Source organism: Temnothorax longispinosus, unplaced genomic scaffold, assembly GCF_030848805.1.
Source record: "Temnothorax longispinosus isolate EJ_2023e unplaced genomic scaffold, Tlon_JGU_v1 HiC_scaffold_33, whole genome shotgun sequence".
Lineage (NCBI taxonomy): Eukaryota > Metazoa > Arthropoda > Insecta > Hymenoptera > Formicidae > Temnothorax > Temnothorax longispinosus.
The window spans coordinates 198,758-224,997 of record NW_027270154.1 but is presented as its reverse complement, the minus strand read 5'-3'; the positions used below and the strand labels follow the sequence as shown (position 1 = coordinate 224,997).

Sequence of the window (26,240 nt, the reverse complement as noted above, 5' to 3'; positions counted from 1 at the left end):
AGTTACAAAAAAATGTTTTTACTACAAATTCTTCTTCATAGAAAAAAATACAATTTAGTCGCTTATAAAGTAAAGCTGTAGATAAAATGTTTAAACAATAATGTTATAAAATTTACAATCCGCGATTCGACAAAATTATATTCTTTTATCTAAGTACATACAAAGAATTATTTATTAAATGATTTAAAAAGATAAAAAGAGCTCGAATAGATTTTTGTTGTTCCTTTATTTTTTTAGAAATATTTTATTTAAAATTAAAAAAATTTTTAACTATTACGTTTTTCGTATAAAATTTTTAGCCGATCACTTTATTAACAAATTCTCTTAGCTTCCTATATAAACCACCTATATAACAGAATTTTTAGTTTAAACTAAAAAAATTCTAGAAAAGTCTAGACAAATCTAAAGTTTTCTAATTTTCTATCTGCGCGCGCAGACTAATTTTTCTACAACGTTACAGACGAAGTTAACGTTTTGACTAACGTTACGAAGCAAAATCATTCGAGTCCCAACGTTCGAAGCGACAAGTTTGCCAGTGAAAAAGTATAACTCTCTCATCCGACTTTTCGATTGGAGTGAGTGTGTGTCAGCCGATATTACGAAGAAATAAGAACAATGGCTAGTCACAGAGAAGACGCTAATAATTCTGAGAAGCGGATGTTCACTCGCGATATTCCTGATAAAGGGATTCCCGATAAGGGACGTGACTTCGAGGGAAGAAACGAGCAATTACATATGCTGTTATCGACAACATATGGACTCAACAGCTCCCATACGAAGAGAATTCATGTGGGTTTGCAAGCAACATCCGAGGGAGTTTTCGTGCCGTTGGTCAAATTAACCGGCAACTGTGCGGACGGCGTTTATTTCGACGAGAAATCGTGGCAGCAGTTTCAAGAGAACATGGGACTCGTGAGCGAATATTTAAATGGAGAAAGCAAATTGAAGCCGAATTCTATCTCCATTAACAATATCTCCGTCAATTTTACTTCGGCCTACGGAGCAAGATCCATATTGCTGGCGTACAAGGAAAACGAGGAAGATACTTCTGCCAGGACGAATCAACGAACAGGCGAGGAAAATTGTCCACCGACGAAGAAACGAAAAACATACGCTGTGGCAATTGTGATGCAGAAGCCTACATTTCTCGGGCTGAAAAATATTGCGAAATGTATCGATGCACATTTATTACATTTAAAATCAGTGGCCGATAATGTTAACAATTGCGCGCGTTATCTTATTAAGGAAATAGAGTTAAATCTTCCTAAAGGTTATATAGATGAGGATATTGTGAAATTAACTCTCAGAGGAAATTACTTCGACATCGAACTTAATGTACAAACGCAAATAACCGATTTAACTTTCCTCGATACGTATTTTAATATAGTAATGATACAACTTTGTGTGCTGCGACTTCCCGAAATCTGCCGTATAATTTTGTCGAATCGCGGATTGTAAATTTTATAACATTATTGTTTAAACATTTTATCTACAGCCTTACTTTATAAGCGACTAAATTGTATTTTTTTCCTATGAAGAAGAATTTGTAGTAATAAACATTTTTTTTTTGTAACTTCTACTTTTTTCTATTTTTCTTCAATCCTCACGTTCTCCGCAACAAATTCCTTTTTCTCTTATTTTTTCAGGTTTGGTCAGTTTCTAAATCGTAAATTTTTCGAATGCGTTCAATAATAAAAACTTTTATTTAAAACGGAATAGTTGCATGACGTCATAAAGCGAACCTGTCCGTTCCTGTTTTACAACCTCGTTTCCGCAGAAAATAAGTAATACATGAGCAAATCTTAGAAACCAAGCGTATTTGATATTTTCGAAAACTCTTTGTTCAGACCCAAGTCCTAAAAAGAACACCGTCATAAATCATATGGAACAAAGGCCTTAAATAAAAAAAAATATGGTTTTATGATTTTATTGTGGACAAGTCGGAAAAGGGATTATGGTATAGAACCTTTCTCCGAAAACTTTTTTTCACCTGAAAGGAAGGTAAGGAGAAAGTGAGCAGGAAGGTTTTGAATTTGCTAATCAGGGTCTTAGGTAGACATTTTTTGTTACGCCATTATTCTAGAAGTTTTTGGCTTTTTACACTGGAAGCTATTAATAAATCAATAAATTTCTCAGATGGGATAATAAAACCTTCTAGTTTCATGTTGGAATAAAGGCCTTAAATAAAAGAATATGGTTTTATGGTTTTATTGTGAACAAGATGGAAAAGTTTTATGACAAAAAATAACTTTTTTGCGAAAACCTTTCTCTTCCACCGGTAATGGAGAATGGGAAGAAAGTGGGCGGGAAAGTTTCAAATTTGGTAACCAATGGCTTAGGTAGAAAATTTTTGGCACGCCATTATTCTAGAAGTTTTTGGAAATATTTTCAACTATAAATGGTCTGTAATACTATAGCTGAGAGTTAGTCCTTATTTGTCCGAGTGTACTGGAGTCGTCTTGCAACGCTCTTAGCTAATCAGACAAGTAAAGTGTCGAAAATGTCTCTCCGCGCAACTTTGATCGATTTTTTTAAAGTGAGTTGCAATTTAAGCAAACACTTTAATAGGCTAGTGTTTGTAGAAGTGTTTAATGAGCGGAAGTTTGTAGAAGCAGTGACAATCGTCGAAGAGGCGAATTATAAACTTTTCGAACGTTTCGTGCGTGGGTGCTCTAGTACCCTGTTATGTGTTATGGATGAACTGGGTTACTGTAAAAGAAATCAAAGATTGGTGAATATCATTTTGTGCGAATTAGTAAATCGTAGAGATTTTCGTCACGAGGAAGAAGACGCAGGAAGAGGGCATATTGCTAGATTTTTGCGTCGTAACGGAAAAGGTAAGTGTTAGAAATAAAAATTGCACCTTAAAATTTTAATATAGTAGAGTTTATCATTAAAATTTAAATTAATTTAATAGACGATAACCGCATTGCCGCTGTCCTACCGGTCCGACGAGGACAGAGACGTCGAGCGGAAGAAAACATTGATGAGGAGGAAGTACCAGCACGTAAGTAGGAAATAATAAAATTAATTATTCATTTAAAAAAAAAAAAACAAATATTATAAATATTAAATTTTATAGGTAGAGCCAGAATCGTTGCACCACTGCCCGCAGACAACATCCCCGTCATCGATTTATCTTCCGGTAAGAGTCTAATAATAACACGTAAAAGCTAATACTTGCAATATTTGTATAATAAATCAAATATAATTTATACTGTTTTAGATGACGATGAAGAACAAGAGGAGGTGGAAGAAGAAGAAGCAGAACAAGAAGAGGAGGTGAGAATTGTGAGCTCACCCGATTCGGTCATATTTACGCCGCGTGGTAAGTTTTTAAAAAATAAGATAAGATAAAAATTTAGCGGCGAATAAAAGAAATAACGAAATGTTACATTTTACCAGAAAGGGAAGTAGAAGAAGAAGAACAAGAATCGGAATCAGATGATGTTTCGACGATCGACGATGTAATCGAGCGAATATTGATGGAAGACGACGATGAGGAGGAGGAAGAGGAGGAGGAGGAAGAGGGGGAAGAAGAACAAGAAGTTCGAAACGCAGAAGAGTCGCAGGAGGTGATGGACGAGGTGGAGGAGGAGGAGGAGGAGGGGGAGGAGAGTGATAATAATATCAATAATATTGACGATGATATTATTATTAGTGAAACCGATGACGATGACGATGACGACGACGACGACGAGAGATACGCACCTAACAATTATGAAGGTAATAATATTTGACTATTATATTTTTAATTCCGTAATTTTTATCGTTTTAATCACAAGTAATTATTTCTGATTAGATGTTTCTTACTCGCCGGTTCGACCCTTGTCTCCGGAAAATTAATAAGAGACAAAGATTAAAAAAAAAAAAGAACGTCAACCTACACTAGTGATAAAAGCAACTAAAGGTGAGTTACCTTAGTATGCTCTATCGCGGTCGTGAAAAAAATTTTTAACTTTTTAAACGTAATATAAATCAATATTGTATGAGACTAAGTTTTTTAATTTTTTAGTACAGTCGGGCGGAGGTGGTGCGGACCGTCCTACCGATGCTGTTGCTCCGAACACTGAGGATGATGATAATGTTTCGCAAACGCAGAGTGCTAGCGAGGAGGAGGAGGAGAATACTGTTGCTGCCGACGCTGACGGATCTCAAACGCAGAGAGACGGAGAGGTGGAGGTGGAGGAGGAAAATACCCCCGTGGAGAGGGTGCAAGAGGAACATCAGGAGCAGGCACGTCAGCAGGATCACCATCAGCATCAGCATCATCACCAGGTCGGACAATTTAATTATATAGATTTAGTGGCAGAAAACGCGCGTCAATTTAGAAATTTCCGGATACTCGGTAGAGAGGCCAGTTTTCGAGTACGACCGATACCCGAAGGCGAGGATACCGTGCGTTGGTTGGAAAACGCGTTCCGCGAGATTCACGCGTATGCGTTACGTTCGACTGGGCCGGGAGATTACGTCGGCTTATCGTTCGAGTCGGCGGAACTAACGCACGGTCCGGCGGGGCTATCGTTTCGCCCAGCGCGAGACTTAACATCCGAGAGTATATGGGATCTCGTGAGTTCGATCGCGCAAAGTAACGGAGGAATAGATATCGCGCAAAATTTCGACGTGCGCGTTTTCAACGTTGCGATGCCAGTAGGTCGTGGGGGTGCGACAAATAGATTAACAGCCATCGTTAAGCGGTCAATTGTAGATCTCGGGAATAGCGATAATTTATGTCTACCTCGTTCCCTCGTGTTGGCACGAATTTATCGCGAGCGCGGAAATCTACGTACGGGAGTGTTGCACGACAGGTGGAATTCCGTAAGATGCCGGACTTCCGTGCTTCAACGTGAATTAGCGTTGGAGCTGGTGAGGAACGCCGGTGTTACGATACCCGAAGAAGGGTGCGGAATTCCGGAGGTTGCACGTTTTCAACATTTTCTCGCAAATGAAAATATAGCAATAATCATATATAATTCCAACAACTTTGGCAGCGGCGCGAATCCTTTGTACGACGGTGCCGAATTACTCGCCTCGTTAGAACGCGAACCTACATGGCGTTTAAATATTATGTATTACGAGCGTTCGCGTCATTACAACCCCATATTAAATTTGAATGCTGCCGCCGGTACTCAAAAGGAATTTTGCGTGTCGTGTAACACTGCGTATCGTAAAGGCAGAGGACATCGCTGTTCGAAAAAATGTCCGCGCTGTTACGCTACACCCTCGTGCGAGAATCCCGAAGTAGAAATTGTCAAGTGCGCGGCGTGTAATCGTGCGTTTTTCGGAAACTCGTGTTTCAAACGTCATCTCGCGCAAAAATCTTACGACGGTAAATCGCTCGCGAGCGTCTGCAGTTCCGTGAAGATTTGCGATAATTGCGGGCGATTCGTCAAGAGAGGTTCGCGACACGAATGCGGCGTTTCGTATTGCAAGACGTGTTGTTCGTTGCAGTCCGCTAATCATTTATGTTTTATGCGGCCTCTTCGACGTAATGCCGACGTAAACGAAGACCCTGGCGAGGGTACGAGTACTACGCTGGCACGGGGAGAGGCATCGCTTGGAAACGAAAATGACGGGGTGAATGCAACGAACAAGCGTGATAGCAAAAAAGAACGCGTCGCATTCGTGTTCTATGATTTCGAAACGCGTCAAGACGAGACGCTCGAAGGTACGGACAACGTCAAAGTTCACGTACCGACTCTCTGCGTCGCGCAACAGATTTGCGAAGCGTGCGCCGCGATAGACGACATGTCGGAGCGATGCCGTTGGTGTGGAGTGCGCGAGTTTGTATTTCGGCGCGATCCTGTAAAAGAGTTCGTCGATTTTGTAACGCGAACGACAAAATGTAAAAAAAAAATTATTTGCATCGCGCATAATGCGAAAGCGTTCGATGCGCAATTTATTCTAAAGTATTTAGTCGAAAATACGGAAAAGACTGAAGAGCCACAAGTAATTTTAAACGGAACGAAAATTGTCGTGATGACGGTAGGACATACAAAATTTATCGATAGCTTAAATTATATGCCTATGAAATTATCCGAATTACCTAAAGCTTTCGGGCTGCAGGATACATTGGATAAAGGTATTTTTCCACATTTGTTTAACACCCGCGAAAATCAAGATTATATCGGTCCGATACCCGACACACGATATTTTTCTCCCGAGCAAATGAAACCGAAAGAACGCGAACACTTTCTTTCGTGGCACGCGGAGATGACGCGTAACAACTTTATTTTTAATTTTCAAAGTGAAATTATTAAATATTGCCGTAACGACGTGGATATTCTTCGACGCGCGTGCATGGCTTTCAGAAAAATTTTTTTGGAATGCGGGAACGTGTGTCCGTTCGAAGAATGCACGACTATCGCTTCCACGTGTATGAGAGTTTTTCGCAAAAACTTTCTGCGCAAGGAGGAAATAGGAATCATTCCGGCGGGAGGATACAGATTCGCCGATAATCACTCGCGTAAAGCTCTACAGTGGCTGGTGTGGATGGAGCACGAGCTCGGACATCCCGTAATTCACGCAGGGCGAGGGCGCGAGCATAAAATCGACGGTACGCGCGTTGACGGATATTACGAGACGCCGACTAATGACGACGACGACGACAACGAGACGCGACGTTACGTACTACAATTTCACGGTTGCTTTTGGCACGGATGTCCCACATGTTTTCAAGTGAATCGCGATAGAAAGCCTTCGACCGCGAATCGCGAGGACACGATCGACGCGCGCTACGAACGAACACTCGCGATGACATGTCGTCTCCGAAGGAGGGGGTACCTCGTGACGGAGATGTGGGAGTGTGATTTCGACCGTGAGTTGCGAGAAAATCAGGCGATGAAAGATTATGTAGAAAATCATCCGTTACTGAAACACGCACCTCTCGATCCTCGCGACGCATTTTACGGAGGACGCACGGGAAACATCGCCACCCGACGCGAAATTCGGGGTACGGAGAAAATACGTTACGTGGACGTATGCTCTCTGTACCCATACGTATTGAAAACCGGTGCTTTTCCGATCGGTCACCCCGATATTTTTATCGGTGAAGAATGCCGAGCGATAATCGGAACTGCACCGAATTATAATTTTGATTCGATCGAAGGTCTCATCCGATGCAGAGTACTTCCACCGCGCGATCTTTTTCACCCGGTACTCCCATATCGCGTACGCGGAAAATTAATGTTCGCGTTATGTCGTAGCTGCTGTGAAACGTTCTCGCAGGCCGCGTGCACTCACGATAACCCCGCCGATCGTGAATTCGAGGGTACTTGGGTATCCGTCGAATTGCGCAAAGCCGTCGAGAAGGGTTATCTCGTGACAAAAGTGAGCGAAATATGGCAATATAAAGTTGCGCGATATGACCCCGGTACTCGGCAGGGCGGTTTGTTCGCCGAATACATAAATACATTTTTAAAATTAAAACAAGAAGCTAGTGGGTGGCCGAGCGATTGTCATGACGACGAGGCGAAAGAACGATACCTGCGAGAATATGCGGAAACCGAGGGTGTTGTTCTCGATAAGGACAACATCGTGCGGAATCCTGGCCTGCGCTCGGTCGCGAAACTCTGTTTAAATTCTTTCTGGGGGAAATTCGGCCAGCGAACCAATCTGCCTCAGACCGAGGTCGTGAAATCTTGTTTGCGTTTCATGACTTTGCTCACGAGTCCCGAGCACGAGATAATCGACATATTACCCGTCAACGACGAGGTAATATATGCTTCGTGGCGGCTACGAGAAGAGGCCGTCGTGGCTTCCCCATTGACAAATGTCGTGATCGCGGCGTACACGACGGCACATGCGCGCTTAAAACTATACGAATATTTAGAAGCATTAGATAGACGCGTTTTATACTACGATACCGACTCTTGTATATATGTAAGTACAGGCGATCCGAACGAGTACGAACCGCGTACCGGTAACTTCCTCGGCGACATGACGGACGAACTCGAGAGCTACGGCAACGGCAGCTATATCGAGAAGTTCGTGTCGGGCGGACCAAAATTCTACGCTTATATTGTTCGTACTCCGGACGGACGTACTGTAGAGTCGTGTAAAGTAAAAGGTATTACTTTAAATTATAGGAATTCTTTAGCTGTAAATTTCAATAGTATTAAAAACTTAATAATACAAAGAGAGAGAGAGGGTAGAGGAGAAGAGGAAGAGGGAGGAACGTCGTCGGCGGGGACGACGATAAATCTACGCTTTAGTGCAATTCGGCGCACCGCGTTTCATGAAATCGTAACTCGCGAAGAAACAAAAACGTGTGCACCGGTATTGGTAAAACGTAGATTTATCAATAATCGTTATTCACTTCCGTACGGTTACGTGGAGTGAATAACTTTTTCTCCTTCTTCTTCTTCTTTATTTTTAAGTTAGACTAACACGTTTTCTGCCACATTAGGGTAAAAAAAAAAAAAAATGTTCTCGTATTATATTGTAAATAATTTTTTAATTTTGTAAAAATAGTTGTAAGTGCGTAAAAGGATTTTTGTACATATGTAACTAAAAATATAATGTAGCGATATGGAAATATATTCTGTGCGTGTTTAAATATAAAATTTCTTGAAATTTGTGATTTCTTTCCTAAAAAAATCTTTGAAAAAATAAAATATTTTCACATTTAAAGCGTAAATAGTTGTTGTATCATATAATTTCACCCCCTCCCGCGCTTATTTTTTCTCTCTCCGGTCGGAGCATCGCGTACAAGCTCGTCGACGCGATGCTCTCGCTGCGGAATCGTAATAAGCTAAGACGAGCGGATAAGCTTATGCCCACCGCGGCGCGCGAATCAGCTGATCAACGGCCGCGGTGATGTTCGCTCGCGCGAGCGTTTGCGGGGGTACGCTGGTGCGCGCGTTCGGGCCGCCGCCGCCGCCGCCGCCGCCGCCGCCGTTGATTACCTTATCCCCTCCTCTCCCCCCGCTCCTCTCCTCCTCAAATTATTCTTTTTGAAGTCACGCGCGGAATTCGAGTCAATCATTTCGCAAAATGGACGTGCGCTGGAAACATCCCTGGACGTCGATCGTGTGCGGACCCACCGGATGCGGGAAGACGATCTTCGTGAAAACCTTTCTCCGACAACTATCTCACATGTCCGACGTGCGTTTCGAGAGAGTTTTGTTTTATTACGCCGAGTGGCAGGAGGCTTATCGTCAATTACAATACGACGCGCGCGAGGAAGCAACGGTGAAGAAAAATATAATTGAATTTCGCGAGGGATTGCCACGTCCGGAAGATTATTCCGCCGATCCGCTTTCCCCTAAATTGGTGATAATCGACGATCTTATGAGAGAATCGTCATCGAGCGACGCGATCGTAGATCTCTTTACCAAAGGTAGTCATCATAAGAATCTCAGCGTAATTCTCATCTCGCAAAATCTTTTTCATCAGGGACGCGGGCAACGCGATATATCGCTCAATGCAAATTACATCGTGGTTTTCAAGAATCCTCGCGATCGTGCGCAAATTCGTCATTTAGCGCGTCAAGTCTTTCCCAACGATCCAAAGTTTCTAGAAGAGGCGTACTACGACGCCACGTCGAGACCGCACGGGTATCTACTGCTCGATTTGAAACAATCGACTCCGGACGAATATCGATTTCGAACGTGTATCTTTCCCGACGATACGGCACATTTCGTTTACGTACCGCGCAGATCATTTTCCAACGGCTACGTATAAAAGACTCGCACTAGCGCACACGCTGGTCAGTCGTGTAATTTTCTCGCGATGGAAAAGAAAGAAAATAACGCAAAATCAGACAAAGCGACGAAAAACGCCAGACGCTCGATCGGAAAGAAAAATACCTGTCTTCTCGAGGCGTTGCTGTATTTGAACAAAAATCAACGCGCGACCTTCTTACGGACCGCTGACGATAAATTAATACGGTGTATCAGCGAATGCGTTTTCAACACGCTCAAAGGTAACGTTCCGCTCGAACGACGTGAAAAAAAACGATTGAGCAAACACAAAGCGACGCTGCGTCGCATCGCGTCAAAAGGCAGTAATTTGAAGGCTAAAAGAAAGCTATTGGTACAACAAGGTGGATTCTTACCTTATATTATCGGTCCTATATTAGCCGCCTTACTGTCGCGAATTATCGGCGGTAGAGATTAAAAGGTGCGTTATGGAAAGGGCAAAAAAGATGGTTTTGATCACTACGGAAAATCTCGAAAGAATGCAGCGTCAATTATCGCAACAAACGCTCCCCACCGCGTTTGCCGCCGTCGGTAGCGAACGAACGAAGGAAAATAGCGAAAATTCGGAGAACACCAATATTTCAGTGCGTACACCGGGAACACCTCTATCGCGACTCGATGCGGAGATGAGTCTCATTCTTAATTCACCCTTACCACTCGACGTCGGGGAGAAATGGAAAAAATATAAAGAGGCACTTTGGCGATATCTTCATTTTGTTCGTGTAGCGCGAAAGCGAAATCGGGACGCGCGCAACGATGAAGGGGACGAAAATGCGGACAACGATATTCGTCGTGACGACATCAACGACGTCGACGACGACTACGAAACGACGACAACGCGCGATCTCGAATCGGTTTCACACTCTAGCGGTATTATGGCGAAAAATGACGTCGCGGCCGCCGCCACTGCTGCTGCTGCTGCTGCTACCGTCACGTCAAACGAGCGTAATATGTCGAAAAGCACTAAAAGAATACTGGATAGCGTACCAAAAACTTATCGCGCGAATGCTCGCTTATTGTTAAAGTATTTGTTCGATAAAGCAGTTCCGAGTAGAATTAGCTGGAACGAAGATGGAGTCGTCACTATAGACGGCAGCGTTATAAAAGATTCGAATATCGACGACCTGATAAACGAAGCTATGCGCGAAAGAAAAACCGTGAAAGCAACGGGGAGACTTCAGTTCGCACGATTACTTCGCGTCTTAAACGTCCCCTCGATACTAGTGAGAAATAAGGAATTATTAACCGCTAGTTCTTCTTCGAATATCGCGACATTTCGTCCTCTCAGGAGTTCCACACCGTCGGAGACACCGAAAAGTACCGTTGATTCGCAGCAGCAGCAGGCGAAGAAAAGACGCTTACTCGATTGGAGTAAACAGAAATGACGGAACTTGAAAAATTCTACTACGATCCGCGACATTACGCGGGCTATTCGGCAACGGATAATCTGACGCGCGCCGCTAAACCAAATTTCTCCCGTAACGAAGTCACGCGTTGGCTCGAAACGCAAGACGCTTACACGTTGCATCGTCCATCGCGCAAAAAATTTCCACGGTTGCATTACAACGTGTCGAATATCGACGATCTGTGGGAGGCCGATTTGATCGAGCTCCGAAATCTCAAAAGTTACAACGACGGATATTCGTATGTTCTGGTGATTATAGACGTACTTAGTAAATATGCCTGGGTAGAACCGCTACGAGACAAAACGAGTGAGCACGTGACGACGGCTTTCCAGCGCGTGCTCTCGAAAAGCGACGGGCGCGTACCGGTATACTTACAAACGGATAAAGGTAAAGAATTTATCGGACGTCCGTTGCAAAAGTTTCTGGAAGAAAACGACATTCGTTTTCGCGTGGCCCGTAATCCGGATATCAAAGCTGCCGTCGTCGAGCGCTTCAACAGAACGTTGAAGGAGCGAATGTGGCGCTATTTTACGCATAAAAATACGCGGCGCTACGTCGATGTTTTGCAGGATATCGTAAGCGCTTACAATCACACCCGTCATTCCTCCATCAGAATGCAGCCGGCTGTCGTTACGAGAGAAAACGCTCGTGTCGCGCGCGAAAATATAGTTCGACGATGGAGGAAGAGCGAAAAGATGAAACGCGCACGAAAAGCTAAATACAACGTCGGAGAACTCGTTCGCGTCAGTAGAGCAAAAGCTACCTTCGAGAAAGGATACGAGGCGAGGTGGAGTGAAGAGATATTTCGAATTCACCGCGTTCTCGAGTGGCGAAAACCACGCGTGTACGAACTGAGCGATTTAGCGGATGAGGTCATAGACGGTATTTTTTATGAACAGGAATTAGCTAGAGTTGAGAAAAACTTGCGGGAAGAAGAGTTTATCGTCGATCGCGTGATAAAGACCAGGGGACGCGGCGCTAATAAACAGGTGTTAGTTAGCTGGCGCGGTTATCCCAGCAAATTCGACACTTGGATCCCCGCTTCGAATTTAACTTCTCTTCCTCAAGATGAGGGACGATCAATTTCTCATGGTACTTCCGAGCAATAGCAGTATGCGCTATTTCCCGGAAAATAGAACCTCGTCATTCGTTACGGAATTACCTCAAACTGTTCACTTACACGGCGAATGGGAAGTCGCGCTTAGCGAGATTCAATTTCCAAGTACTCTTTCACACTTGCGCTATCAAGAAAATGAAATCTACTTCTTCGATACTAAACCGGGGGAGAAAGAAGCACAGGTGGCGAGGAAAGGCACAATATGGTACGGTCTTTACAAAAATACCAGAGAACTTATCTCAGCGATTAATGAAACATGCAAACAAGCTGACTCGCACTTTTATTTGGATCAACATGAACAGACTGGAGGAAAAATCCTCATCAGCATTAACTGTAACGCAAGCGAATGCGATCTAATACATTATATGAGCGTTTCCGATACTCTTCTACAAATACTCGGTTTAGGTCATGCTCTTCTCAATATTCCCGTATACTATGGCGAATTATATGCCAGGCGCAACGCAATTAATCCTATTTCCAAAAAAGTGTTTACTGCGAATTATATTAAACTTGGATTTTTTAACGAAAGTAAAGGTGCACGCGAAACAGCTTTCTATAGTCGTGAACCTTGTAGTTTGCAGCGCGGTATTCCAGATAAAATGTTCGTTTATTGCGATATTTGCGAGCCTTATGTAACAGGAGACGTGCAAACTCCTCTTCTCCGAATAGTGCCGGTCGAGACATACCGCTATAATCACGTGGAGGCTTACGGAACGAATCAGGTGAAACATTTCTCTCCGCTGCATTATATTCCATTACGCAAAACAAATTTCCGCACGATTGAAATAGATATAAAAGATCAACTCGGAAAAAATATACCATTCGAATCCGGGACGTTGACGGTGACATTGCACTTTAGACGTTTCCAGTAAGACCGTGGCGGAGTGTCGTCGTCGAAAAGAATAAAAATTAATTTCAGTACAATGGACTACGAATATTACGATTCACATCAGAGCGGACGAGGCGGAGGAATTCCACGAGTTTTCGTCGGAGCATCCTATCAACGAGGTCATGGAATCGGTAGTTTTCTCGGCGGATTATTCAGAAAGGTACTGCCTTTCCTAAGTAGAGGCGCGCGTGCGGTCGGTAAAGAAGCTTTACGCGCGGGTATCAATGTGATGAAAGATGTCGACAATAATACACCGTTGAAGGAGGCGCTCAAAACTCGCCTCAAGGAATCGAGTGGAAATCTTAAAAGAAAAGCACAGGAGAAGATAAGCAGCCTGATGAAGGGATCGGGGTATAAAGTAACCGCAAAAAATTCAGCGTTTCAGTTTCCCCTCGGCATCCACGACAGTCGCGTCGCAGTTCGTAAACGTCGTCGTCCTCAAACGGACAAAAGAAAATCATCAAAGATCAAGAAGAAGAGAACAACGATCAAAAAATCATCGAAGAAGAAGAATACTCGTGCTGTAAACAGAAAGTCATCTACCACCGCTACGAGACAACGTCGTCGTCGAGTTAGCGTCAAGAAACGCAGTGTATCCGACATATTCTCTTAATCGTCGCGCGCGCACGAACCAAGAATTCAAGGAGTAGAGAAGGAGGATAAGCATGTCTTTTCTCCACACACATTCGAACGAGTGTTTAAAAAGTGAACTCGATTTCTTCTCATTGCCACCCACTCAAACTAGTATCGAGAGCTCGCAATGGATTTATTACAAGCCCATAACCTCCCTCGGGGACGACGCGCCTATAGAATTCGTCATACCCGGTCACGGGGAAGACTACCTGGACCTCACTCACACCATGTTGAGTCTTCGCATACGCGTAGAAACTTCTCCCCTAGCAGGCGGCGGTGGCGACAACGAAACAAGTACACCAGGGGGAAGTGCGTTCAAAGTAGGCCCCGTAAATCATTTACTGCATTCCATGTTCAATCAAATCGACGTATATTTCAATCAAAAGCTCGTCTCACCCCCAAACAACGCTTACGCGTACCGCGCGTACATAGAGGCGTTGTTAAATTATTCTTCACCCGCAAAAACTTCCCATCTGACCTCTTGTCTGTGGGACATGGATACCCCCGGACTCATGGACGCACTCGTAGATTCAGAAACACCAAATCCGGCTCTCGTGAGACGCGCTCGTTACATTCACGAGGGACACGCGCTAGATCTCATAGGTCATCTTCATTGCGACGTTTTCAATCAAGATAAATTTTTAATTAACGGTGTGGAAGTTAGAATGAGACTCGTTCGTTCGAAGGATTCGTTTTGCCTTATGGAAAATACTTCGACGTCGAAAATACGCATTTTAGACGCCAGTCTGCTAGTGAGAAGAGCAAAAATAAGTCCTGGCATTTTACTCGCGCATGCGAAAATGTTGAGTCAAACTACCGCCAAATATCCCCTTACGAGAGTCGAAGTTAAAACATTTACGATTCACGCGGGTCTCGTAGGAGAATCGTTAGACAATGTAATACTCGGTCAACTGCCGAAACGGATAATAGTCGGTTTTGTCGATAACAGAGCGTTCAACGGCGATAGAAAATTAAACCCGTTTAATTTCAAAAACTACGGTATAAATTTCTTTTCGCTGTACGCCGACGGTATACAAATTCCCAGTAGACCGCTACAGCCGAGCTTCTCGAAAGACGAGCCACTCTACGTCGAAGCTTATCACACTCTCTTTTCGGGAACCGGTATACACTTTTTGAACGAGGGTAATTCTATAAGTAGAGAAGATTACGCCGAAGGATTCACACTTTTCGCCTTTGATCTTACACCAGACTTATCAGCCAATTTTGCCGGCCATTGGAACCTTGTGAAACATGGCAGTTTACGACTGGAAGTGCGATTTGAAAAAGCACTTACCACAACCGTTAATTGTATCGTTTACGCCGAGTTCGATAATGTTCTAGAAATCGATTCCACTCGTCAAATCATCGTCGACTTTGCCGGTTAAATGACAAATGTCGACAAATAATATTTCTCAGCTTTACGGTACATGCTTTATTTTTACCCCACCACCACCACTACTTATTTTACCCATCACATTTTCCTGCGTAAAGTCCTGCAAAAAGAGAGAGAGATTCAGTTTCACTCGAGACACGGACGTCGACGCTTCGCTTGAAAAAATAGAGAGTACATTTTGAACTATGGATCTGGTCATCGACATACAAGGTTTCCGTGATGTCAACGGAAAGTTTATTCCGAAAGAAGTCGCAGTTGTCGCGAATAACGCAGCGATCGCCGGACACTGGATTATGACGCCTCCCTATCCATTTGACGATCTACCCGAAAAGTCAAGACGTGAGAATAACTGGCTTTCGCGAAATTATCATGGAATCGAGTGGTTCGATGGTGAAACCAATCTCAAATGTTTCACGTTACATCTGCGAGAAATTACGCGACAAGTGCGCTACATCTACTGCAGAGGTGTGGAAAAGGCTCGTTACTTGAGTCATCTACTTTCCAGAAACATATATAATCTGGAAGAAATTTCTCCACCGTTCAAAAGTTTACCGGAGGCCCGAGAGTACAGTCAACGCTGCTCACATCACGGATTTCGTGTTTCGACTACGGACAAAATTGTTTGTGCGTTACGTAACGCTTTCAAATTGAAACGCTGGTTAGTCTTGCGAGACAACAGCGAATGCAACAGCAGCAGCAGCAGCAGCAGCATCGGCTCGACCTACGATACTATAAATCTCTCACACGTAAATTTGGACACAAGCGACGACGACGACGACGACGAGGGTGAAAAAACCGACGGTGACATCGCTATAAAAATAAAACAGTGGCAAAAAAATAACGAGACAGAAGAGAAAGAGGAAGAAGAAGTAACAAAAGTTTATTATTCAGTAGCGGGCGTAAGAAAAGAATACATCTTCAATAACGAACCGATACAACCATCTCCATCCAAGAACACTAGTGCGACAACACCAAAAGAGGTAAACCCCGAAATTATACAAATAATTCCTCTCGTGCGATCACCGCCTCGCTGTGTAAAAAATGAACTCGCTAGAAATCTTACATGCGTTGCATCATCTCAGTGTCAGATATGCGGGTGTATATCCTGCCGACAGACTGCCGAGGGTGTGGACGAGATCGACAGCCATCGTCGCTAACACGGACGATCACGATCGGCCCGGTCAACATTGGGTCGCTTTTTACATCGACGAGCAAGGAGCAGGAACGTATTTCGATAGCTACGGACTACCACCTTTGGACTCCAGATTCCTCTTACGCCTTCGTCGAAATTCCACTACGCATCGATGGAACACCGTGACGCTACAAGGAACGCTCTCTCAAACTTGCGGACAATACTGTTGTGTATTTTTATATTTCATGTGTAGCGGCTATAATCTTTGTCAGTTTCTTAATCTATTTAGCGACAATTGCGAGCGCAATGATCGTTTGATTGTAAAATTATTTCGTAAAATTTTTCTTCACAATAAAAGCGCATGCGTAAAACCTCACGTTGAATGCTGTCATGTTCAGGCGTGTACTTTTAAGAATAATTAAAAAAAATACTTATTCACCCGTATCAATGTATTATTTTATGTAATAAACATTGTTTGTATCTTCAACCCCTCCGTATATTTATTCATTCCTTTTTCTCTTACGTTAAAATAGTTGCACCATGTCATAAAGCGAACCTGTCCGTTCCTGTTTTCCCCTTCCCTCGAGGTAAAACGCTCTTAAAAATTCCACTTTCCGTTTTCGGTATCTTAGCATCATATCCTTTTTCGAGCTTAGCGTCGTCTACCACGTGTTTCCACCAAAATGGCGCTGGTCGGCTTTTCCGCTATTTTACCGCGTGACTTCAGCGTCGTCCGCCATGTGCAGGCCTAAAAAGACGCTGGACACTTTAGGCGGGAGAGCCAATCAGAAGCTGGGTAGGTATGGGGTATCCAATCAAAACGCGCCATTTAGTTACTATTTTGAATCCGACATTTTTGTTTCGTAGTCGTCCACCACGTGCAGTCCCAAAAAGACACTAGGCACTAGACGTCTCAGGGGAGGGAGGGCCAATCAGACACTGGGTAGGTATGGGGTATCCAATCAAAACGCTCCAATTAAATCCGCCATTTTTGTCTCGTAGTTTTCCACCACGTGCAGTCCCCAAAAAATCACTAGACACTAGACGCCTCAGGGGAGGGAGGGAGGGCCAATCAGACGCTGGGTAGGTATGGGGTATCCAATCAGAACGCTGGGTAGGTATGGGGTATTCAATCAAATCGCTCCATTTCACCCCCACCCCCCACACGGCAGCCAATCAGAGAGCTCCGAGGTCACGTGGGCAGACAGTCTGGCCACGCTCCTGGCGCCAGAGGGGTCGGTGGAGGGGGTTTGTTTTGACGCCCCATACCTATCCACTTACTACTTACGGCGTTACGCTCGGTAACAATTAGAGGACTCGGGTAACGATACATGATCAGTCCAGGGTTGGGTTTCATACGCATTCCAGAAGTTTCGTACGTACGTATAATACGTATTATACGTATTATACGTAGGATACGTAGGATACGTATCAAACTATGTATGATACCTCTGACACTATTATAACATAACCTATTTATAACCTTAACCCTTAACCTCATATATCAATTCAACCGAGGACACTTTGAAAAAAAACCTCCTCTTATATATCAAAACAGAGTAACAGACCTATTAAATATGCAGTCTGTAAATAAGAAACAAAAAAAGAGTAATATTGAAAATAATGAAAATGTAAGTATAGTATATGTTTTTAGTATACACTATACAGTAATTTCTGTCACTCGCTGTTCGCTGTAATATATTTTTGCTTTTATCGCGAGGATTTAATTTTAAAGCATGTATGGGCCAATTTGCGGTTATGCCGTAATTTTCTAATCAATTTTCAACATAGTCACATACTGTCACCTTTCAAATTAAACTTTAATTAATCATGAAAGAAAAGTGTATCTATAATATAATTGAAAACGTTTTAAATAAAGGATACATATTATTTAATATCTTAAACCAATTAATAAAATCCACAATTTCTGTTATATATGAGTCAAATTCAAATTTTAAATTTAAAGTTTAAATAAAAGTTATGTCATAGTTTTCAATTTTTTGTATTTCTATTTTACCAATATATTAAATATATTATATGTTTATATGTGTATATCTTATGATGTAATTGTAAAAATTAATATCTCTTTTATTGAGATATGTGTTTATATAGGTTGCTTTTGAAACACATGGACAACGTGGACCTGCACAAAATTTACCAGCTCAGTCGAAGAACGACATTGATATAGCGCTTGCAAAATTCTTTTTTGGTTGCAATATACCATTTAAAGTTGTTGAATCGATACATTTTAAAAATTTAATAGCTGCACTTAATCCTGACTATCACTTACCAGGAAGGAAATTCCTATCTAATAATTTATTGGATAAAGTTCATAAAGAAATTGTTAATGAACGCAAAGAACATTTGAAAAATAGTGAATGTGTGCTGCTTATTGACGGGTGGAAAAATTCTGCGACAAACAGCAAGCATGTCGTATGCACTGTTCATAATGCAGATTATAACAGGCAATTTTTTATTGAGTCATATGATATAACAGGACGCTCAGAAAACGCAGAACTATTATTAGAAGTTGTTAATCATTCAATTACTTTATCGAAAGACTTATATAACATGAATATTTTTGCAATAGTATCCGATAATGCGTCACCCATGATTAGCATGGGTAATAAGAGTAATTTGTGGTACTCAACTTGCAACAGCCATAGTGGCAATTTATTAGCCAAGTCATTAGTAGATGGAGAATTTGCAAATGAAGTCAATGCGCTTTTAAAGGAATTCAAAAATCCTGGTCTGCAGCGTGATATTATAAATAAAGGTGGTAGTAGAATGAATTTAGCCTGCGAAACTAGATGGAGTAGTTATAGAGATTCCTTCAATTGTGCCTTACAAAATTTAAACATAATGAGAAATGTAGCATCAACAGCTTCATACCCTATAAAAGAGAAGGTTCTGGAACTTCTCCAAGATCAAGAGTTTGAATCAAAATTGAAGCAATATATAGAAATATTTAATCCAGTTTGTACGTTAATAAATAGGTGCCAGACGTCAACATGTAATGTTGCCGATGCAACTCAATTATGGTTGACATTAGAAATACCATCAACCGATGAATTCCATGAACATCTGTTAAAAGAACGTTTGAAAAATGCTGTACGACCAATAGGAATGGCAGCTAATCTCGTACACCCATCTTATCGAGGTGAAAAATTATCTGCAGAACAATTAAAACAGGCACTACAATTTCTTTCTAAAGAATTAAATCAAAAAGGAATAAATGAACTAGACATATATTTAAATAAAACAGGCATTTTTTCAAAATTATTTGAAAAGGAAATTGCAGATCCATATGTATTTTGGGCAATGTGTGAAAGAAGGGTTCCTAATATTTCAGCACTTGCTAAAAAATTATTAAAAATTCCTGCCTCTTCTGTTGAATTAGAAAGGTTGTTTTCCAATTGGTCATACGTTTATACATTTTTGAGAAATCGACTATTGAATAAAAAATCTAAAAAACTTGTGGATATATACTATACACTAAAGACTATGGAAAAACATTCGGAGTTATGTCGAAACAATGTATTTTTAGATCCGTTTGATTAATGTTTTTATGTAATAATGAACAATATCTCCTATTTAAATTATTTTTAAAAATACAATTAATTAAAAAAATTAGTACAAAATATTTTAATTAAAAGTGACTACTTTATTATAGTATCACAACTTCAGAGTATTATTAAAGCATCTTACAAAAAATATATATGTAACTTACATATTTAAACAGCGCACACTTATGTTCTTACTTTACATCACAGAACAATGTTTACACATACGTGTTATTTGTATTATATCTTTAGCTTAGCTTTATATTATAAATCACAGGATTCACAGGACAATTTCACTTATAATTTATGTTTTTTATATTGTATCTTAAAATACTCACTAATATTACAAAAACATTAGTTATGTACCTATTTATTATAAAATAAATATGCAATAAAACAAAAAATAATATATATATTTATCGCATTATATATTACTCCTAAAACGTAAAAATATTTATTTTTCTGATTAACGATAATATTTTGTAATCTCTTTGGAGTAACATCTTTTATTTGGTACAAAACTAAAAGTATTTTTTTAAATATCGTTATATTTCTTTCAATCAATCCTAGTGAGTTTCAGGAATACAAAATAAAATAAAAAATAAAACAAGAATATAATATTATATCATGCTAAAGCTAAATAATATTAAAAATTTATAATTTTAGTTTGCTGATTCATTTAACTTTAAAGTGTAAAAAAGACATTTAATTTTCTCTTGCTGATCTTGTGTTAAATTATTCTGAGTCAGCTTGTTCATATTTACACAAGGAACGCATGCAGGAATTTGAAGTAGCTTTTGCGCAAGTTTGGCCAATTCTCCGTATTTACGTTCTGCTACTGTCCAAAACACCATAACGTCATCAACATTTTTTTCAAATAATTTCGAAAATATTTCCACTTGTGACACGTATTTCGTGTACTGTATCATACCTTCTCCTGACAAATTATCAACAAAAAATTCCTCAACCATATAACCATACGGAGCATACTTATTATTTTCGATAAAAACACGACCTTTGTACTTAGGATTTAAGTAATTACTTGCTAAATTAACAGGACTGACAACAGATTTCAGTACATTATTGAGAATATCAGTATATCGTACATTTTTATTAGATTCATTAAGTTGTAACCAATATTGAAGAGCATCTGCGATGTTGCATTGTATATCTAATAATTTACTTTTTAAGTTTTCGATTTCTAGGGAAAATTCAATAAGTTCTTTAATTTCTTGTTCAAAGGAGTCGTCAAATATTAATTGCAATATATCTGTGGCAACTTTAAAGCTTTGCCCTACAATCTCTCTCATACTTTTTAAGTTTTTTGAGCATGATTCAAGAGCAGCACGGTAATTGTCCCATGAATCAGAATTATACAATACGATTTTTCCCTCCTAAATTTATAATCTTTGATTCAATGCCCTTAAATGCTCCTAATAATTTATTTATTTTTGTTATTAACTCAGGACGAATAAGAAACTTCTGTATTGATCTTATATATTGCGTGTGACACTGAAAAATTAAAATTTCTGTTTCAGTGTTTTCTAAATCTAAATTAACGCTAATTTTATCCGACATTGTCACTTCCAAATTGTGAACAATAGTGTGAATTTTCATATTCATATTTTCATATGTATATTTTATACATTCACGAATAAACATATCTAAATTAAGCCTCAATACACATTCATTACTTTCGGTACACTTATTTACATCAACAAATACATATTTGTTTTTAACGTTGCGGAGTAGACCTATTGTTGTAGACTCGTCCATTTTTAACAGTAATAATACCGGAACTAATTTACTTTTGAACGAGTCAGTTGTGAAAACTTTTTCATGAGCTTCATTTAAAACGTCATTTAACATATGATTAATACTGGGCACAGTGGGCACTGCATAAGCAGGTCTAATAACGTTTAAAAAATCCTTAAAATATACTGAATCCATTTCCTTAAAATCTAATTTAGAGGCAACAAAAAAATACAACAAAGCCTTATCTATTTTTCGACGTTCGCTACTCGTAACATTGTCAACAAATGACTTTACTTTGGTTTGTCGCTTTTTAATCTCACTTGTTCCAGCAGCACCTTTCTTGCATGTTTGCAAAAATTGAGGATTTACTGATAACTGTTGATCTTCATATATTGCATATGCCTAAATTAAAGTAATAAAGTTGAGATTGTAATATCAAATGTTAGATAAAATATATTGACTTAGAGTATAACATAAAAAATCAAGTATGAGACTGAAGTTAGCAGTAACTTATATATATGTAATAACTGATTTGGAAAAGCAAGGGTTTTCAATCGCTAAAAGGAACATTAACTTGTAACTTGTTTTACTTAATTATTTATCAAACGCAATTGTTAAATTATGTAATTTATAATTGTCTTCTTAGAGATTGAGAATCCTCGCTTTTCTAACTACTTCAGTGTCATAAATTAAATAGCACTCTGACTGTGTCCATATATGATGATAAAATAATTTACTTACATGATCCTGATTGTCTTCTTTACGTGCAATTTTATTACAAATGCCGTCACCGTCAGCATAATCTTGATCAGGACCATCAGGAGATTCAGGTTCAGGACTATCAGGATCAGGAGTATCGGGACTAGATTCGTCGTAACGGCATTCTTTTCTATTAATATAGAATACAACTATTTAAAATCTGAATAATAATCTATATGTATTATTGATAATTGAATAATTGAATAATACTTGCCTGTGGCCTTTTAGACGATTGATTGCAGTATTCTGCAAATTCTTATTGCAAACTTTGCACTGTGCAATTAATTTTCCTTTACAGTTTCTTTTTTGACTAAAACCCCCTTCCGTCCAATACGAATGTTTAGGTTTTCCGCCTTTGTTCATTTTTGTACATAACAACTCTGCATATTAAATAATAAATATTAAGGCTGCGGCCAATTTGATGTTATAAGTGCTTTGAAGCATTCTTTTTCTTCTTCTTTCTTCATTGAAAGAAAGAAGAAGAAGAATGTTTCGAAGCATTTGTAGCATCAAATGGACCGCAGCCTAAGTAATTGACAATGAGTGCATTTCGTTTCACGCATGAATCGCATGATGATATTGATGAATTGATGATGCGCATTGCATAAATGCATCATTTATCTTTGTTCATTGAATGTTACACAAGAATAAATTATGCATTATGCGTGAAACGGAATGCATCCAAATCCAATATCACAATAAAACACATTACATTTCGCCGATATAAAGAGTCGAAATCTATAAATCGTTTAAGAATATATGTGTGATAAGACTGATAAGTATTTCTATATATCACTTATAATTACCTTGATAAAATTGTTGATTGTGAAAACTATTTGTTGTTTGACACAGTCAACCACCATTAGCAATAAACAAATCAGAAAGTCGGTAATGGGTGTGAGGAACCTGACCTGTCTGTAACCCTAGCTAAGAATCCAAGTTATAAATTTCTCTCCTCTCTATAGTAATAATACAGTAGAATGGAAGACTCCTGATCTCAGCATATCGTTGAGGAATTGATGGCCTAGTATATAGAGCATCTGAAAATAAGCGTAACACCGATTCGCGATTTTTCGCGATAACCAACAAGAAATTAATTAACAAAGATCTACGGATGAGCGAGCATAGCATGCATCCTCACATTACGTGCGATTCAGCGGTGCGTGGATGCACGCTCATTCGCAGGTCTTTATTAATTAATATCTTTTGTTAATCATTGCAGAACAATATAGGACTTTTCTGTCCAGTTTCGCTTTACCTGCCTACGAAAGACGTTATACCTCTTGTTATAGCACCTTGTTTATCGACATATACACGCACGAATATTTTAAATGAGAAGAGTAAGAAGAAACATTGGACATTGGACTGGACTGACCACTGACCACTCTGACCAGTGTGACCAGGACTGACTGGACTAAAATGAGGTTATGTGACGTATGATACGTACACATGTATGAAACTAAAGCGCGTATCATACTTGGTATCATACGTAAGATACCTATGTATGATACATAGGGTATGATACGTTCCCAACGATACATGGGTTTGTATCCATGCTATGGTTCGTGTCCGAACTACTCAGATGGAGGGGATGTGCTATATGCTGGTCGCGCAAGCCCCTCCTATGTGTACGCTAGGCACTCGTCAAACTTCGAGTGGGGACTGCGGGGAGAGAAGGGCAGACATACGATCTGCTGTCTCTCTTGAGCTGTGACATTGCCGCTTTGCACGGGCCGGCTATACCACGATGCCACGCATTTCGAGTATCGCGTCTCGTGTCTCGCCGAGTGCCGAGTCTCGAGTTGACAAATCGACGATATGCTATACCCGCTATACGTTACAAAATAAATATTTATAAACATAAAAACTAAAATTCGTAAATGTAATGTATAGAAATCACAGTTCTATGCTTTTCTATCTAAAAAAGTCTTACATTAAAAACCTTTACTTTAGCATAATAAATTTTAAATTTAATATTTAAATGCATACCAAAATAATTATATTATTAACTATATTGAGAAAAAAATGGTAGTTTATAATATATATGTTTCTTGCACTCTTATTAAATTTATTTTACCTATGCATGTTTAAGCGGCCAAATTACGAGCAACAACAGAAGGATAATTAATTGGATAAAAATAAAAATACTTTCTTTTAAATAAACAATACACATGGGTAACAGTGAGTTCTATTATAATTCTCGTATAATTCTGAACGTTTTCTAACGTTTTCTAAAGAGTTCTGACGATAAGCATTATTTATTCATATTTTAAATAATTTTTATCGCCCAAGAAAGACGCATTTACGGGTATTATGGGTGAGACGCTGTAGAAAATCTCGGAGTTCTGGCTTATATAAAATATTTTTCGTACAGTTCTAAGCATACTATAACAATTTCTAAAGAGTTCCGGGCATTGGCAATGTTGTATAATTTTTAAATAAATTAATAACGCACAAAAGTCAGAAATTTATCGAGAATAGGGTCTTTCTCGAGCGATAAGAATTATTTAACAAATGAATAAATAATCCTTATTGCCAGAATAAATGGGACAACGTTAGAACACGTTCAGAACTACACGAGAATTATAACAGAACTCACAGAACTGTCGAAATACGGCCAGCGTCTCACCTTATTTTCGATAAATTCCTGATTTTTGAGCGGTATTAACCCTCAGTTACCTTACGTTTTTACATCCCGATATTACCTTGAAGCCGTCCGCTAAGACGGTACGTGCGCAGCTTCTCGCACAGCCCCGAGTGGTCTTGCAGAGACTATCGCGGGAGCAGCTACAGCGCACGGAGCGCTCACTGACGCCGCAGCCTCAACCCGTCGAGGCTATCCGCGCGTGGGACATAGTCAGTCCCGTGCACCTCGCGGAGCGTCACCACGCACCAAGCGGTGCGTACGGCGACGAGCACCGACCAATGGGGCTCGCCGCAAGAAATGGAGGCGATACGGCAAGCAGCCGAGGCATTTGGGTGCGCCTTCCAGGTGCAGCTCACCCGGACCACCGTTATGGAAACGGTCGTTGTGACGGCGGTGCCGCAATCCGCGGCACAGGACGAGCTGGACGAGGAGGAATTCCGGAGCGTGTCTTCGGTGGAGGACTCCGAGGAAGAGCGAAAAGATGCCCCGGCCTAAAGCCAGCCCTCCATAGCGTTCCGAGGACGGATCACGTTAGGGAGCCCAAGCCCCATGACTTTTCTTTTGTTTCCTTTATTAGCAACGCGCATTAATATTTATTTTGAGTTATTCCGATCCGTCCGGCGCACGTAGTTATAAGGTTTGTACTTGTACTGATATAAGATTTGCGACAGCGGTCGCCGAGCAGCGGCTCATTGTATTAAAACATGACCTTGATTATCTTTCCGATCCAATGACGGTTTATTTTGATTAGCGACAATAAAGCACACGGCCCGACCATAAATAATGATTTTGTTTGCCTTGCGCGTGGATCGCGGTAACGCGCGAAAGAATAAGATGGTCGAACCACACACAATCTTCAACGCGGCCACGGAGTACCGAGCCCGGAAGAGTGACACGGAAATTAGCGGCGCGGTCCAAACCGGGGAGTCACCAAAGAGGTGACAAGCGAAAGAGCGGCGCGAAACGCTCACCGGATCGCGAGATAGCGCGTCAGGGTCACTAGGAGGGGGAACCGTGCACGCGGCGAGAATAATAGCGACGCGGTCCGAACCGGGGAGTCACCAAAAGGGTGACAGGCGAAAGAGCGGCGCGAAACGCTCACCGGATCGCGAGATAGCGCGACAGGGTCCCGAGGTAATGGAAATGTGCATGCCGAGAGGAAGTTAGCGACGTGGTCCGAACCGCGAGAGCGAGAAATAGATGACCGGCCGAAGAACGACGCGATCCGACCACCAGGAGGCTAGT

The 26,240-nt window shown here is 40.8% G+C and overlaps 6 protein-coding genes across 7 annotated transcripts; all 6 read left to right on the top strand.

Annotated features, from left to right (window-relative positions):
* The first annotated feature begins 303 nt into the window (after nucleotides 1-303).
* On the top strand, nucleotides 304-1,677 carry LOC139824347 (uncharacterized). Its single transcript, XM_071796877.1, has one exon. The coding sequence runs from the start codon at nucleotides 616-618 to the stop codon at nucleotides 1,456-1,458; it is 843 nt and encodes a 280-aa protein (XP_071652978.1). The 5' UTR covers nucleotides 304-615; the 3' UTR covers nucleotides 1,459-1,677.
* A 2,135-nt stretch (nucleotides 1,678-3,812) lies between these two features.
* Nucleotides 3,813-8,848, top strand: LOC139824343 (uncharacterized). 2 transcript variants are annotated; one of them, XM_071796874.1, is made up of 2 exons: nucleotides 3,813-3,910; nucleotides 4,016-8,817. In XM_071796874.1, the coding sequence occupies exon 2, from the start codon at nucleotides 4,645-4,647 to the stop codon at nucleotides 8,338-8,340; it is 3,696 nt and encodes a 1,231-aa protein (XP_071652975.1). In that variant the 5' UTR covers nucleotides 3,813-3,910; nucleotides 4,016-4,644; the 3' UTR covers nucleotides 8,341-8,817. The 2 variants fall into 2 exon arrangements, with proteins under 2 accessions (XP_071652975.1, XP_071652974.1); XM_071796873.1 differs by lacking the exon at nucleotides 3,813-3,910 and having other exon boundaries at nucleotides 4,041-8,848.
* A 28-nt stretch (nucleotides 8,849-8,876) lies between these two features.
* Nucleotides 8,877-9,685, top strand: LOC139824345 (uncharacterized). Its single transcript, XM_071796876.1, has one exon. The coding sequence runs from the start codon at nucleotides 8,995-8,997 to the stop codon at nucleotides 9,682-9,684; it is 690 nt and encodes a 229-aa protein (XP_071652977.1). The 5' UTR covers nucleotides 8,877-8,994; the 3' UTR covers nucleotide 9,685.
* Nucleotides 9,686-10,278: 593 nt separating this feature from the next.
* Nucleotides 10,279-13,105, top strand: LOC139824344 (uncharacterized). The gene has a single exon (XM_071796875.1). The coding sequence runs from the start codon at nucleotides 12,176-12,178 to the stop codon at nucleotides 13,094-13,096; it is 921 nt and encodes a 306-aa protein (XP_071652976.1). The 5' UTR covers nucleotides 10,279-12,175; the 3' UTR covers nucleotides 13,097-13,105.
* A 673-nt stretch (nucleotides 13,106-13,778) lies between these two features.
* LOC139824338 (uncharacterized protein F54H12.2-like) lies at nucleotides 13,779-15,131 on the top strand. Its single transcript, XM_071796868.1, has one exon. The coding sequence runs from the start codon at nucleotides 13,779-13,781 to the stop codon at nucleotides 15,129-15,131; it is 1,353 nt and encodes a 450-aa protein (XP_071652969.1).
* A 2,543-nt stretch (nucleotides 15,132-17,674) lies between these two features.
* Nucleotides 17,675-20,257, top strand: LOC139824340 (uncharacterized). The gene is made up of 2 exons (XM_071796870.1): nucleotides 17,675-17,902; nucleotides 18,384-20,257. The coding sequence occupies exons 1-2, from the start codon at nucleotides 17,849-17,851 to the stop codon at nucleotides 19,830-19,832; spliced, it is 1,503 nt and encodes a 500-aa protein (XP_071652971.1). The 5' UTR covers nucleotides 17,675-17,848; the 3' UTR covers nucleotides 19,833-20,257.
* Nucleotides 20,258-26,240: the final 5,983 nt, after the last annotated feature.

Coding starts and splice junctions, on each gene's coding strand:
- LOC139824347 (XM_071796877.1), top strand. CDS start 616: ATGGCTAGTCACAGAGAAGACGCTAATAATTCTGAGAAGCGGATGTTC.
- LOC139824343 (XM_071796873.1), top strand. CDS start 4,645: ATGCCAGTAGGTCGTGGGGGTGCGACAAATAGATTAACAGCCATCGTT.
- LOC139824345 (XM_071796876.1), top strand. CDS start 8,995: ATGGACGTGCGCTGGAAACATCCCTGGACGTCGATCGTGTGCGGACCC.
- LOC139824344 (XM_071796875.1), top strand. CDS start 12,176: ATGAGGGACGATCAATTTCTCATGGTACTTCCGAGCAATAGCAGTATG.
- LOC139824338 (XM_071796868.1), top strand. CDS start 13,779: ATGTCTTTTCTCCACACACATTCGAACGAGTGTTTAAAAAGTGAACTC.
- LOC139824340 (XM_071796870.1), top strand. CDS start 17,849: ATGCAGTCTGTAAATAAGAAACAAAAAAAGAGTAATATTGAAAATAAT. Junction 17,903..18,383: donor ATATTGAAAATAATGAAAAT/GTAAGTATAGTA, acceptor GTGTTTATATAG/GTTGCTTTTGAAACACATGG.